Consider the following 15,748-nt stretch of genomic DNA (forward strand, 5'->3'; position numbering starts at 1 on the left):
GTTCCCCCCTTTGTGTGGCCACGTCGCCCTCTAGGGGTCAGGCTGGGAGTTGCCATGCAGTTCCCACACCACGGACTCAGCCCCAGGCTGCTCGGGTCAGCGAAACAGGGGCAGAGCAGGAGAGAGAACCCAGGAGTCCTGGCTGGCACCCAGACCCTGCTGTAACCACTACAGCCCACTCCCCTCCCAGAGATGGGGAGAGAACCCAGGAGTCCTGGCACCTAGCCCCCCCCGCTCTACCCACTAGACTCCACTCTCCTTGTCTTCCCAGCTGGTCGGCAGACTCTGAGGGGGGGTCAATGCCATCCCACTGCCCCCCCAGCCGCCCGTTACCTCTGGTGCCCTTGGGGCAGGGCCGCTCCACCAGCATGCCCTGCTGCGTGGCCGGCCACTGGACCCTTCTGACCTCCTTGGGCTCGCAGAAGAGCTCGGGGGAGACGTGCTGGTTGGAGGAGGGGGGCTTGCGGGTGCTGGGGGCAGCGGCCGTGATGGGGTGCAGCTCCGTGCCCTTCTGGTTGATGGCGCCGATGGGGTGGGTGGTGAGGGGGGCCCTGCGCACCGTGGTGGTGGCGGCGGGCGAGGCCGTGGTGGTGACCGTGGTGGGCCGCACGGTGGTGGTGGTGCTAAGCGGCGTGGAGGTGACGGGGCCTGGGGGCGGGAGGAGGGAGGTTAGAGACCCAGACACCCCCCAAGTGCCCCGTCCTCCCTACGGCCCTGGGAACCCCCGCAGTGCCCTGCCCACTATATGGCCCTGGGAACCCTCCCCTCCCCCTCCCTCCCTCTGGCCCTGAGAACCCACCTAGTCCCCACCCCCCATAGCCCTGGTAACCCCCTGAGTCTCCCACACCCTCATGGCCCTGGTAACCTGCCCCCAGTTCCCCCCCCATTATGGTCCTGGGAACCCTCTACCCCAGTCCCCCACTCCCGTCCACAGCCCTGGGAACCACCCCCATAAGCCCCCCATCTCCACTCAGAGCCATGGGAACCCCCAATCCGGACATCCCCTGGCTCCCTGGACCCTGTGCACATGCCTGGTTCCCCTCCCCCAGACACGATCATGCACAACTCTGAACTCCCCCCTCCCCTCCCACACACCCCATGTCCCCCCTTTGGTCCCCATATGCCCCCTGGTAATCCCACCCGCCCCTCACCTGGACCCCTTCTGTCCGCCCCCGGGCTCCACCCCCTTTTGACCCTTCCAACAGCCCTGCGACCCCCCCACACACACATGAGACCTTCCCCCCACCCAGGCTCCTGACACCACACACCCAAGTCCCTGAGACACCCCCCATGACCCCTGTGGGCCCCTCCCCATAAGACCCACCCCCCAATGATGATCCACCACAATTTCCCTCTACAGCCTCCTCTGAGCCCCCACAAATCCTACAGAGCCCCCCATGCCTCTGACTCCCTTGGAGCCCCCCACAGCCTCCCGAAAACCCCTTCACAGGATCCCCCTGAGACCCTCCACCCCCTGAACTCCACACAGAGCTCGGAGCCCTTCTGAGGCCTCCCAGGAGCCCTCCGCAACCCCCAGACATCTCCATCCAACCCCCGCACTGCTACAAGCCTCCCTCCGAATAGCCCCCAAGCCCCCAAGTTCTGAAGGGCTGCGCCCCCTCCCCCACCCGAGGAGAGGAGACATTTGGGTTCCCCCACTGGTGGGGCCGGGCTGTGACCCCACCATTGGGGGCGGCTCTCCCAGCTCTCTCACAAGCCCTGCCCCCCGAGGGGCTGGTGGTGCCCAGTGTGTGTGTGGGGGGGTCCACGCTCACCCGTGCTGGGGTCGGGGGGCCCAAACTCCAGGGCGTAGCGCACCACGAAGTAGTTGTTCCAGACGTAGAGCTGGTTGTCGCGGGGGTTGTAGTCCACGGAGGAGACGTACTGGTAGGGGTTGGGGAAGGCCAGCGAGACGGGCTCCTCCCGGTTGAGGTTGGTGTTGAAGGCGTAGTCCACACGGTTGCCGGCGGCCTCGCTGTCGTCGTCCACGTAGACGGAGCGCACCACGTACAGCACCCCGCACACCATGAAGGCGTTGGAGGCCGAGCGCTTGTCGTAGCCCGTCTCCCAGGTACCCTCGAAGCGCAGGGTGTAGGGGTTGAGCTGGCTCACCACCAGGCGCCCGTTGTTGCCCTCGGTGGCGTAGATGACCCACAGCCCGTTCTCGTCCACGGCCAGGTCAATGTCGGTCTTGCCCCCCCAGCGGTAGGGCGAGGTGTCGTGGTAGTTGGCCGTGTTGATCACCGTCTCGCCGCTTTTGATGCGGGTCCGCAGATCGTACTTGATGATGTTCCGGGTCCGCTCCTTGTTGTAGAAGACGGCCCCGTCGTACACCACGAAGCCCGTGCCGTCCACGCGGTTGGGCAGCCGGTAGGTGGTGGTGTGCCGGGCGCCCACGTAGTCCTCCCACGAGGCGTACTCTGTCAGCGTGTCCGTCCGGTAAGGAATCCACGGCATGACGTAGATCCGGTCGCCGGCTTGCAGCGGGTCTTTGCACCAGGCGCCCGACTGATGCTCTGATTCGTGGGTGGACGTGGCCTCCAGCACCTTCTGTAGGGTCCCCGGGCAAACGAATACTGGGGGGGGGAGGGAGCAGAGAGGGGAGGGAGATTGGGGCAAGTGGGAGGGGGAAGAGGAGGATCAAGAGAGCGAGCGAGCGATAGAACGAGAGACAGAGAGAGAAAGAAAGAGAGAAAAGAGAAGAAAGAATAAATTTGTAACAGGCTGTCGGCTGGAGGAATGAAAATCAACGCTCGGTTCCGAGATCATCTGCAGTCATGGGTGATTCATCTCTGTTACTGGGCAGAGAGTGCTTGGAGGGTACTTTTGGGGGGGGGCGTGGGAAGGCAGGGGGGCATTGTGAAGGACAGGGGATGGGGGGAACCCAGATTTAAAGAAAGAAAAGAATTTGGAAGGGTGTGGCCTGCCCGATCTCAGCGTAAAGGCAGCGTGGGCACTTGCTCCGGAGAGCAGGGGTCAGCCGCCCCAGCTGTCGAGGGACGTGGCATGGGCCGGGCCGGCCCTGCTGGAACCGGGTCTGGTTTCACAGCCAGCCCGAGCGCCATGGGGCACGGCCGGGTCCCTGCCACCCTGCACGGGGGGCGACTAATTTACACTGGCACAAAGGGAGGGTGAAATGTCACCGCGTCAGAAAGGGCTGGGGGGAGGGGCAGACCCTCGGCTGGGCAGGATCCCATGGAGTCCAATGGAGCCCATTTGCCGATGACTGCCCAGAGTCTGGTCCCCGGCTTTGTGATACAGGGTTTCTCGGAGGGACCCCAGATTAGCTCCGGTAAATGAAGAATGCTGGGGAAAAGGCAGGGAGCGATCAGCTGGTGGTTGGAAGGACCCTGCCTAGCTCTTAGCTGATTCTCCCGCCTGGCTGGGAGCCAGGTCAGCACTATAATCTGAATCTTAATAGGTGGGGAAACTGAGGCACGGAGGAGCAAAGTGACTTCCCTCAAAGGGAAGTCAGTGGAAGAGCTGGGGATAGAACCCAGGAGACCTGACTTCCAGCCCCTCCAATAGGATCCCACTTCCTCGAGGAGGTAGGAATAAAAGCCAGAAATCCTGACGGCCAGCCCCCTACCCTAATCACTAGGCTACACTCCCCCAGCTGTGAATAGAACCCAGGAGTCCTGGCGCCCAGCCCCGCTCTAACCACTAGATCCCACTCCCCTCTGGTTAACATTCTTCCAGATTCTCCCGTTGTCGCCAGATATTCTTCAGGCGAGAAATCCTTTCCCCTCGGAAGGCGGGATGAGGGGGTAATGGACGCGTGTCCCCCCCCCTCTAGCCCCTGTTCCTACACACTGATTGGAGTGACACCGATTTGAGGGTGGGGACACACGGTTGGAATGAAAAATAAGCAAAGCAAAAGATCCAACATTTTGCCAATTCAAAAGGAATAGCGGCAGAGCCCCGGTTGGGATCCTGTGTCCAGCAGACGTCTCGCTGGGCGTGGGGGGGCTAAGGGGTTGTCCCGTGGCCCTGGGGGGCAGGGAAGGGTTAGTGTAGAGCCCTGCAGAGAGATCCTGCCCCTTGGAAAGATTCTGGGATCAGCAGCTGTGGGGTTAGCAGACGGTGCCGGATTCCCTCCTGGGACGAACAGCTGATGGAAGGAGGACAGAAGATCAAAGCAGTCTGGTCTGCTCCCCACCCCCAGCCCCAGGCCCCCCACGCTCCCACATCTCGCCCCACCCTGGACGTCTCTGGAGTGACCTTAACAGCCAGGTTTGATTCAGATCAGCATGAGTCATGAGAACTGGTGCACATGGGGTGGTGAAGGGACAGCCGGGGGAGATGGAGGGCAGGGGGTGGGGTGAGACAGCGAGCAGAACCCCCCCTCCCCACCCAGATGTGACCTGGAAGGATCTCAGGTTCTGAGCCCAGAGGAAAAAGTTGTTAGCGAGGAAAACGGAGCAGGGAAGGTGTGGGGAGGGGGCAGGAGCGACCGTCCTCTGGGTGTGTCAGGGCAGCTGGAGAGAGGCTGGGGAAGAAAACGGGTGGGGTGGGTTAGCGCTGCAAGGAAAGACATGAAGCCACGGGCCAGAGCAGAGAATCCACTGCAGAGATCGCAGGTGCCAAATGTGGCGTGATTGGACGCAGACCCCCAGGCGGCCAGAGGGGGAGACAGAGTCAACAGGAGGCGGAGTCAGTAGGAATGGCACCGCCTCCCTTGGGGGTGGGAGTGTGAGGGGGGGTTCAAGCACCTTGTCAGGGTAGGGCGGCTGGTCCTGGGGGCCTCACGTCACCCTCCCCATCCGTGCCCAGCCCGTCTCCCATCTGCCTCCCCCAGACGGGGCCCATTTATCCCTCGCCCGCTGCAGACACCAGCTTGTGGCGTGGGGGGGTGGGGAAAGGGCCGTGGCTGGCAGCCATCTGGGCATCGCCAGGCCTTGGAGGGGCACGATCCAGCGCCAAGCGAATCCTCTGCTCTGGGTTTAGCGCGCAGGATGGGCCGAGTGCCCGTGGTGCCAGCAGGCTCCAGTCCAATTGGCTACGCCAAGGCGGGAGCCCTGCGCCCTGCAGCCACACGACAGGCTCTGGCACGTGTGGCAGGGGGAAGCTCCCGGCAATAACTCCATGGTGGGACAAGACTGCCAGCAACATCGCCCCCTGCTGGCCCCCAGAGGAATTAACCCCCTCCTGCCTCCTGGTCACTGCACCTGCTGCCTGCCCCTTGCTGTGGGCGTTTGGACCGATGAGAATCACAACATGCCCTTTGGCATGAGGGGACCGGGCGACAGGACCCGGGGAGGTCTCTGAACCTCTTGAAGCATGGTCACCCCAGCGTCCCTTCCCACAATGCACCTCTCCCTGGCTTGCTGCAATGCTTCATTACCCACAGCCTTGTGGGTAATAAATAGCCCTTCGCTGGGCACAGGCTCCAGCGAACTCTGCCCTGTGACCTCACGTCTAATGACAGGGGAAAGGACTGAGAGAGGAAGGGACTTGCCCAAGGTCACATGGACTCAGTGGCAGTGCTGGGGGTAGAACCCAGGAGTCCTGGCTCCCAGCCCCTCCCGCTCTAACCACAAACCAGTCTCCCGGAGCGAGGTTAGTGAATGGAGCAGGCGGGCTGGGACTCAGGACCCCTGGGCTCCATACCTGGGTTTGCTGCTTGCCCTGGGGCCAGTCTGTCCATCCATCTCTCCCCATTCACCACCCCCCATCTCTCCCTATACACAGTATCTATCTGTCTAGATAGCTGTCCATGTCCTAGTTCAAGTGATGGACAACCCACCGCAGCCTCTTCGCCATTGAGCCAACGGTTAATTCCCCATCACAGCTAAAAACAAGCCCTGTGTTTCCAGTCTGAATTTCCCCAGCTTCAGCTTCCAGACGCTGGTTCTTGCTCTGACCAGCCCCCTGCTCGCTGCCCGTGGCTGAGTGAGTCACCTCGGCCCGGCTCTCCCAGAAGCCTGGAGCTGAAGCTCCTCCATGCTCTCACCAAGGCAGGTTTCCAGCCTCCAGTCGTCCTGGCATCTCTCCCTGCCCCCCTTCCTCTTTCCAGTGATGTCCCCGCAACTGGACACGACGCCCATTGTCCGCCCCACCAACGCTGCCCCCAGGGGAATCCACTGCTCCGCTCCTCACTCCCTGCTCCCACTGCAGGGTTCACACTGGGCCTGCTAAGACACAGCACGGCCCGGGGGACTCCCCCTGTTCAGAGCCAGCGCTAGATTAAAGGCCCCTGAAGGTCTCAGATCTACCCCTGTACACGCCCCTTTATCCCCATCTCCCTGCCTCTGTACCTACCCCTCTAACCAACCATCCCTACCTACCCCTGTACACGCCCCTTTATCCCCATCTCCCTGCCCCTGTACACGCCCCTCTAACCAACCATCCATACCTACCCCTGTACACGCCCCTCTAACCAACCATCCCTACCTACCCCTGTACACACCCCTTTATCCCCATCTCCCTGCCCCTGTACACGCCCCTCTAACCAACCATCCCTACCTACCCCTGTACACACCCCTCTAACCAACCATCCCTACCTACCCCTGTACACACCCCTTTATCCCCATCTCCCTGCCCCTGTACACGCCCCTCTAACCAACCATCCCTACCTACCCCTGTACACGCCCCTCTAACCAACCATCCCTACCTACCCCTGTACACGCCCCTCTAACCATCCCTACCTACCCCTGTACATGCCCCTTTATCCCCATCTCCCTGCCCCTGTACACACCCCTCTAACCAACCATCCCTACCTACCCCTGTACACGCCCCTCTAACCAACCATCCCTACCTACCCCTGTACACGCCCCTTTATCCCCATCTCCCTGCCTCTGAGCTACCCCTCTAACCAACCATCCCTACCTATCCCTGTACACGCCCCTTTATCCCCATCTCCCTGCCCCTGTACCTACCCCTCTAACCAACCATCCCTACCTACCCCTGTACACACCCCTTTATCCCCATCTCCCTGCCCCTGTACACGCCCCTCTAACCAACCATCCCTACCTACCCCTGTACATGCCCCTTTATCCCCATCTCCCTGCCCCTGTACACACCCCTCTAACTAACCATCCCTACCTACCCCTGTACACGCCCCTTTATCCCCATCTCTCTGCCCCTGTACACACCCCTCTAACCAACCATCCATACCTACCCCTGTACACACCCCTTTATCCCCATCTCCCTGCCCCTGTACACACCCCTCTAACCAACCATCCCTACCTACCCCTGTACACACCCCTCTAACCAACCATCCCTACCTACCCCTGTACACGCCCCTCTAACCAACCATCCCTACCTACCCCTGTACACGCCCCTCTAACCACCTATCCCCATACACCCCGTACCTATCCCTGTACATGCCCTTCTATTCATCCATCCACAGACAGCCCCTGCCTATCACTGTATATGCCCCTCTATCCAGCCATGCCCATATACCCCACATATACCCCTCTACACATGCCTTTATTCATCCATCCCTATACACCCCCCACCTATCCCTACACCTATTCATCCATCCCCAGACTTCCCATCTATCCCTATCCCTGTACACTCCCCTCTATGTACCTATCCCGATACACCTCACCTCTCTATCCAGCCATCCTCATTCCCCTGCTCGCTCCATCCATCCCCACACACATCACCCCTCTACCTACACTCTATGGCCCCATTCACATAGTATCTGAGCACCGCACAATTGTTAATAGATCGATCCTCACACTACACTTGTGAGAGGCAAGTGCTGTTATTTCTTAGTTTCTGTTGTGGGTTTGTACAGCGCCTGGCACAATGGGGCCCTGGGTTGTGACTGGGGCACCTGGGGGCTATCACAACACAAAGCAAAGAGCCTGAGGGATTTGCCCTCGTCACACAGGGAGTCTGGCGGGAGCTGAGCCCAGATCTCGAGCCACTAACCACTGGGCCACGTTTCCTCCCTGGCGCCCTTCTCCCCATGTGCTATGAGCAAGTCACCACTGACCCTTCTCTGTGCTCAGCTGCAAACTCCCATTTAACTGGAGGATAGGGGAAAGCTGGGGAGATGACAATCCATCTACTCCAGACGACTCAGCGGGACGACCCCGATCCAGCTCCCCACGCCCCCCAAAGCGCGGAGCATCGGGCTGAGGTCTGAGCTAACCTGCTCAAGGTCTCTCCCCCCCCCCCCCCCCCCCGCGCATGGAATATTACAGCCGGGGGGAGGCAGGTCCAGGCCCCATGCTGGGGGTGTCTCTCCCAGCACACACCCCACACACATCCCTCCTGCATTAGCATGGCTGGTGTGTCCATTGATCCCGATGTGTGTTACACACACACACACACACACGCACACACACGTGGGTCTCCAGCCGGGATCCGAGCCGGGGTTCCTCTGCCAGCACAGAAGGTCATTATCGAGCCAGGGGGGGGCGGAGCCTGGTAGGACGAGCTGGAGCGGGACGTGGGACCTTTCCGCCTGAACCTGTGAGCTCCACCTGCGGGGACCCTCTGGGCTCCTCCTCATGCCCTTGGCAGCCCTAGGCCTTTCCCTGCTCTGAGAGTCGAGGGAGAGCTGCACTGGGCAATGCAATCAGAGAGTGTGTGCGCATGGGTACATATATGTGCTCCCATGTATGTGGGCATGTTTGCATGCGTGTTCCTGTGTGTGTGCATGGCCATGCATCGGGGTGGGCACATCTGTGTTCACCTGTTGGCATGTGCGTGTGTGTTCCCATGTTCATGCATGTTTACATATGTGTGCAGGGTCTCCTGAGTGCTGCGCATGCATGGCTGAGTACGTGTGTGCGGTTGCGTGCGTTGCCCTCTTGTGGCACAGGCCACGGGCGGATAAAAGATCGACAGCTAGTGCAAACCAGCAGTGTTGCTCTTTAGCGCGGGTGCTGGGGGGCAGGGGGTTGGGCCATGCTGCTACTCAAGGATGGGGGCTCTAGCCCCAGCTGTGTGATCTGACCCCGTTCCTGTCCCGCTCTCGCTGATCACAAACTCCGCTCTGAGACTCACAGGTTCAGCCGGGCTGGCCCCACGGCCAAGGCTGGGGGTGGTGAGGTGGGATGGATGGAGGGCTCCTGGCGGGAGGAGGAGGAGGAGAAACACATTGTTAAAGATGGGGTGAGGGGGGGTTAGCTGGTTTCTATCCCTCCTGGGCGCACAGGGGATGGGAGTGGGCTGTCCACAGTCTGAGGCAGCCGGGGCCGAAATGGACAAGGAAGCAATCAACTTAAAACAAACAAAAAAAGCCACATCAGGAAGGTTTTTAACGCCCCAGAACCATGGGATCCTTGCTGGACCTGTGGGAAAAAAGCATGTTTAGCCCCCCAGCAAAAATAAATATAGATCCGCCCCCGCCCTGCCCACCCCAGTGCATTTGGAAATACAACATAAGCCGAGAGAAAGAGAGAAAAACATGGATTGGAAAGAATCAAGCCTGGCTTTTTTTTTTTTTTTTTTTGCTGTTGTCTCTTGAGCAATTATCAATTTGTTAATTTACTGGCTTCCTACTGCTGCCTCTGACAGCCCCAATGCTCGTTAGAAAAATCTCGTTTTCTCCCTGCCGTTCCTGGTACTTACGTTAAACTAGAACCCTCCACAAAGGTCCAAGATGGTCAAATTAAAAAAAATATATATATATAAAATCAATTGCATCCCCGCCCCTTCTGGCAATAACAGATCGAGTTAAAGACCATGAGTGCAGCTTTTGCTTAATTTAATTTCTTTTAACAGGCAGGAAAAAAATAAGAATCCCAAACCCTGGATTTATCGGAAGAAAAGAAATAAAGCAACGAAAAAAGAATAAAAATAAATAACATAAAATTCCATATTAAAGTGGTTAGTAAAAACAAACAAAAACCAAACAAACGTACCCAACAGATTACTATTGCTAGTGTTAAAAAGCTAGTCTATATATATATATATATATATATGTGTGTGTAGACATAAATATATATATAAACAAATCGGGGCTGGTTTTTTTAGTTGTGCGTCGTCTCGTTAGCAGAGCGTTCCAGGGGTTAACAGAGAGGACAAGCCGGGAGGAATGAGACAAAGTCAAAGAAAATGAAAGTGGGCACTTTAAACCGGGCTTTTACTAAAAGAACCCGAGAGGTTTAGGAGCTCCTGCTTGGGGTGTGGGAAAGAATTCTGAATCGGCACCATGGTAAAGCAGGTGCTTCACTTTAAGCATGTGCTTCTGTTCTAATGTCTGAAGTCTCCTTGTGTACTAATGATCAGTAATAATAAATAATACTACTATTAATGAAATAAATTTCAGTGGGAGTGAAAGTCCTATTGACTTCATGGGGATTCACGCACAGGGTCACGCGCTGTCCCAAACAGGGATAGCTGCACGCCCATGCTGAACCAATGTAAGCACCCAAATCCATGGATATCCACCCCTCCCTTGGCCAAACGCCTGGCCACGAAGGAGAGGGAGTCAAAAAGCGAATTTGCCAATTGAAATCAAATTGACGGAATATTTTTTTTAAATCAATCAATAAGCCCATCTGACCTGTCAGCTCCCTCCCCGCTCATATGAACCACGTTTTTTAAAATTCCGTGTTAAGGGAGGGGGGAAAGAAGGAATTAGGAAATAATAATCATAAAAAAGAGACAGAACCGAAATCAAGAGGAGAAAGAGAAAGCCGGTGACTGAGGTAGATACCCGACTGGTTGCCATGGAAACATGAATAGAGGAGCAGAGAAACTCAGTTGAATGATTAAAAAAAGACGGAGAGGAAGCCCCCATGACTAGTTCCCCTGAAGGAGGTAAAAAGTCGAGCAGACATTAATGGTTGCCCCCCCAGCCCCCCACCAGCAGACGAGCCAAGGAATCATGGATCAGACTTTGGATTCCAGTTTGGTTACAAAAATCCTTTCCAGATTGGAGCTGGTGGCTTGTATTTTGCATCGGGCAGGTGGCGAAAGGGGCCTGTATTTTAGCTAGGGAGGCCAATTGGAATTAACAAGACCAGAGAGAGAAAATTGGGGGGGGGGGATGGGGAGAGGGAAGGTTCTGGGAGGAAAAAGGTAAGTTAGGAAAAGAGGGATCGGGGTAGGATCAGAGGAGACGGAATTCACATTTAATATGGCCACAGAGAATATAACAAGGTGTTAGGTTTAGGGGGTCAGTGGTAATGTTCTGTTTACCTTTTTGTTCCACTTCTACTTTAAGCATCGGAAGAAAGAAGAAAAAAAATAGATTGAAAAAAAAAAAGTGCAAGGAAAGAAGAAAAAAAAAGAGAGAAGAGATTAAATTGCTTTTCCCCCCCGCCCCAAAGAAACCTTTTCTTTATCGCAACTTTTTCCGCCCCACCCTTCCGACCCCCATTTTTTCAGAGCCCACCCCCCGCCCTTTTTAATTGTTAAAATTGTTGCTTGTTTTAGGCAAAGAGAGAGAGAAAAACGTGTGTTGGATTTTTGTTGGAGGATTTTATAAATCAGGTTTGATTTGTTTTTAGGATTCAATGGTTTTTTTGCTCCAGCAGCGACGCCCTTGGAAAGAGAAACATCAAGAACCCGCCCCCCCCCCGCCCGCCCAATGCAAATAATAAAATAATAAGAAATGTTGCAACAACCCAAAATTATAAGAATTAAAAAAAAAACAAATGCAAAACTCTGAGCACCCCAGGAACAGAAAGGACAGTAGGAAATAGATAGGGATGGACAGATGGATGGTTGTGTATGGGGATAGATAGATAGATAGATAGATAGATAGATAGATAGATAGATAGATAGATAGATGTGTATGGGAATAGGCAGTTAGATAGAGAGGGTATATGGGGATAGACAGGTAAATAGATAGAGTGGGTGTATGGGAATAGACAGATTGATTGATCAGTCAAAGGAACCAGGATTCTGGGATCTCAGCTGAACTAAGAGGCCCAGGTGGCCCGTAGACATCCGCCCCCACCCTCAACTGCTGATCTTCTGTTGCGTAGCTTCAAGCTGACACCAATGCTCTCTTGTCAATATCAGCCCACTCATCACCCTAGATCTAAATGGGTGTATTCCCTGGTCTGGGTCATGCAGGAGGTCTGAGTAGATGATCAGATCTAATCTATCTATCTATCCCCATCCACCCACCATCTATCTATCTATCTATCTATCTATCTATCTATCCCCATCCGCCCCTTCTATCTATCTATCTATCTATCTATCTATCTATCTATCTATCTATCCCATAAGAACAGCCATGCTGGGTCAGCCCAATGGTCCAGCTAGCCGAGTGTCCTGTCTTCTGAGAGATGCTGGATCCAGATGCTTCAAAGGGAATTAACAGAACAGGGCAATTATCAAGTGACTCATCCCTGTCATCCAGTCCCAACTTCTGGCCATCAGAAGCTTACTTTAGAGACACCCAGAGCATGGGGCTGCGTCCCTGACTAGCTTGGCTAATAGCCATTGATGGACCTATCCTCCGGGGACACCTCCAACCGATTTGGCCTTCCCAACAGGCGCAGCAGCACGTTCCACAGACTGACTGTGCGGTGCTTGCCGAAGTACTTAAGGTTGTTTTAAACCTGCTGCCTGTTCCTTTCATCGGGTGAGCCCTGGTTTTTGTGCTAGGTGAAGGGTCAGTAACGCTTCCCGAGTCACTGTGTCCACACCAGCCATGATTTTACAGCCCTCTATCACGTGCCCCCGTAGTCGTCTCTTTTGTAAGCTGAACGCTCCCAGTGCTTTTACTTTCTTCTTGTACGGAAGCTGTTCCATCCCCCTGATCAATTTTGTTGCCTTTCTCTGTACTTTTTCCAGTCCTAATATATCTTTTTTTGTGATGGGGTGACCGGAACTGCAGGGAATATTCAAGATGTGGGGGCACCGTGGATTATACACCTCTCTCTCTCTCTGTACACCCCCACTGCCTAGCTATCTATCCACCCACCCCGCCCCCATTCAGCTGTCTATAAAGGTGTATTTCTAACATGCTACGCAGCACAGTTCCTAGGCATAGACCCATCACATCCCTAAGTCCCTGTCCTAAAGCCCCTCCCCCCCCACCGCCCGTATCTCACTCCCAGACGCGCTGGGGATCCAGGTTCCCTTTCTCATCGCCTTTGAAAGCTCCTACCCCACCGAGGCAAACCCTCTGTGCTCTGTAAACTGGGATTGTTTCTGTCATGATTGATGGGCCTGCCCCCCATCCCCTGCACCCTCCCAGGCCCCACTGCCCTCGACCACACTCCATCTGCTCCTTGCTCTCTGATGCCTCCACCCTGTGACGATAACTCCTGGTCAGCGTCCTAAACCCCCTCTCCCCCCCGCCCGTATACCAGTGGGGAAACTGAGGCACAGAGCAGGGAAGCAACTCCTCCCAGCTCACCCAGAAGAGCCAGAAATAGAGGCCAGCTCTTCTACGCCTCAGTGCAGTGCTCTCGCCACTAGACCACGCTGCCCTCTTGATCCTGTTAGCAGTGGACTGGTGCCCTCCTAGCTCAGAGCCCACAGAGCCCTCCAATGTCTGCTTGGTCCACTGAAGAGCTTGGGGAAGCAGCACACAGCTCCACCGAGATCCAGGGGGCAGTGTGAGCTGCACCGGTCGTGGTGCTCTGCCGAGAGCTCTGGCTCCGACTAAATACAAATGACCTTGTTTTTTAAAACAACAAGGAGTCTGGTGGCACCTTAAAGCCTAACAGATTTATTTGGGCACAAGCTTTCGTGGGTAAAAACCTCACTTCTTCGGATGCATCTGAGGTTTTTACCCACGAAAGCTTATGCCCAAATAAATCTGTTAGTCTTTAAGGTGCCACCAGATTCCTTGTTGTTTTTGTAGATACAGACTAACACGGCTACCCCCTGATACTTGTTTTTTAACTACACTTTGAATGGAAACTTCCTCCTCTGCGGGGGGGAGGGGGGAAAGGAGCTGGCTCCAATCTGACCCCAGGGTGGCTCTGGGGGGCAGGGAATGGGACAGGGGGTCTTTCCCCTCTAGGGGGCACCACTTTTGGTCCTTAGGAGGGAATTCTCCAGGTTGGCGTTTGGCCAGGATGGACACCGGGGTTCACACCCCAACCTGCCGGGGCTCCTTAGCTACACGTGTATTCAGGCCTGGGTGTGAGATGTGACCCGAAGGACCGGGGGGGGGGGGGGGGGGCGGGGTCTGAGGAGTTGGGCCTGGGCTGGGCTTATGGTCCTGTCTCCTTGGGAACTGTATCCCAACAGAGGTTACTGAAGCCTGACAGACGGACAGAGGGCTGTATGGGCTGGGTAGACAGAGAGAGTGAAAGGGGATAGACAGATGGATACAGCTGTGTGTGAGGATAGACAGAGCGCTGTGTATGGGGCTGAGTAGATACAGAGAAGGAGTGTTTGAGGGTAGATACGGAGTTTATGAGGCTGGCTGGATAGAGGGGTGAGTATGGGATGGTGTGTATGGGGCTGGATGGATAGACAGAGGGGTGTGTATGGGGCTGGCTGGCTGGATAGAGTGGTGCGCATGGGGCTGGATGGACAGACAGAGGGGTGTGTATGGGGCTGGATGGATGGATCGAGGGGCTGGATGGACAGACAGAGGGGTGTGCATGTGGATGGATGGATGGATGGGTGGATGGACAGAGCAGTGTGCATGAGGTTGGATGGACAGACAGAGGGGTGTGCATGGGGCTGGCTGGATCGAGGGGCTGGATGGACAGACAGAGGGGTGTGCATGGGGCTGGATGGACAGACAGAGGGGTGTGCATGGGGCTGGCTGGATCGAGGGGCTGGATGAACAGACAGAGGGGTGTGCATGGGGCTGGATGGACAGACAGAGGGGTGTGCATGGGGCTGGATGGACAGACAGCGGGGTGTACATGGGGCTGGATGGACAGACAGAGGGGTGTGCATGGGGCTGGATGGACAGACAGAGGGGTGTGTATGGGGCTGGCTGGATCGAGGGGCTGGATGGACAGACAGAGGGGTATGCATGGGGCTGGATGGACAGACAGAGGGGTAAATCTATGGGGATGGACAGACCGACAACCTAGCAGTGCTAAAGTCTGACTCTCACCCCCTCATTGCCCCTCACCGGTTGGCTCTGGGGTCAGCCGTTCTCCCCAGTGCAGAGGACTGCGGCCATTGGCGGCGAGGTCTGTGGGGCGGCGCTGACAGCCGGCCAGGGCACGGGGCTAAGGCGGTGCAGAGCGGAGCAAGGTGGCCCCCTGCCTTGCTCCATGGGAGCCCCGAGGGCTGGCCTGGGCCCGGCGCAGCACTAATGCCAAGCTGGTGAACTTGTGGAAAGGGAACTGGCGGGGGGGGGATATTAAACACAGGGGGAAGCGAGTTAAAAATAGCGTTTGGGACGGGGAAAAACCAGCTCCAGCCGGAAATTAACATCCGCCGAGCCGCCCAGCAGGGGCTTTAGCGAGACAGGCCGTAGCGGCAAAGAGCAAACCAGCCGGGTAGAAATCTCCAGCCACACGCATTTGTGCCAGGGTGGGAGGCAAATCGGTGCCCCACCCTGGGGATGCTGTGGGGTCGGGGGGGGGGGGGGGAACTGCCTTGCTGCCAATGGAGCTGCACAAGACCTGGGACTTAACCCTAAGCCGGCTCCCGTGATGACGGGTGGATAAAAAATATGAAAAACTTGGGGTGAGACTGTCGGCTGGTCCGCACAGGTGCTGGCTGAGGGCGACAGGTTTCCCGGTGCCGCTCTGCTAATGGCCGAGTCTGTTACGGCCAGGCCAGAGAGCTCATTAGCTCAGGGGGTGTAGCTCTGAAGAGCCCTGGGGCAGCCCCTGTCATGTGGGGGAGGGATAGCTCAGTGGTTTGCGCATTTGCCCCTCCCCCCCCCCCCCCCCCCAAACCC

General features: G+C 56.5%; 1 protein-coding gene across 1 annotated transcript in view; it reads right to left on the reverse strand.

The window, feature by feature from the left end:
- The window catches only part of LOC101935740 (adhesion G protein-coupled receptor L1), a 98,034-nt gene that overhangs the window by 22,307 nt on the left and 59,979 nt on the right, over positions 1-15,748 (reverse strand). The window contains 3 exon segments of the mRNA XM_065576221.1: positions 334-648; positions 1,776-2,576; positions 11,107-11,124. Coding sequence (XP_065432293.1) covers positions 334-648; positions 1,776-2,576; positions 11,107-11,124 — 1,134 coding nt within the window.

The sequence above is a fragment of the Chrysemys picta genome, chromosome 22 (genome assembly GCF_011386835.1).
Source record: "Chrysemys picta bellii isolate R12L10 chromosome 22, ASM1138683v2, whole genome shotgun sequence".
In the NCBI taxonomy this organism is placed as follows: domain Eukaryota; kingdom Metazoa; phylum Chordata; order Testudines; family Emydidae; genus Chrysemys; species Chrysemys picta.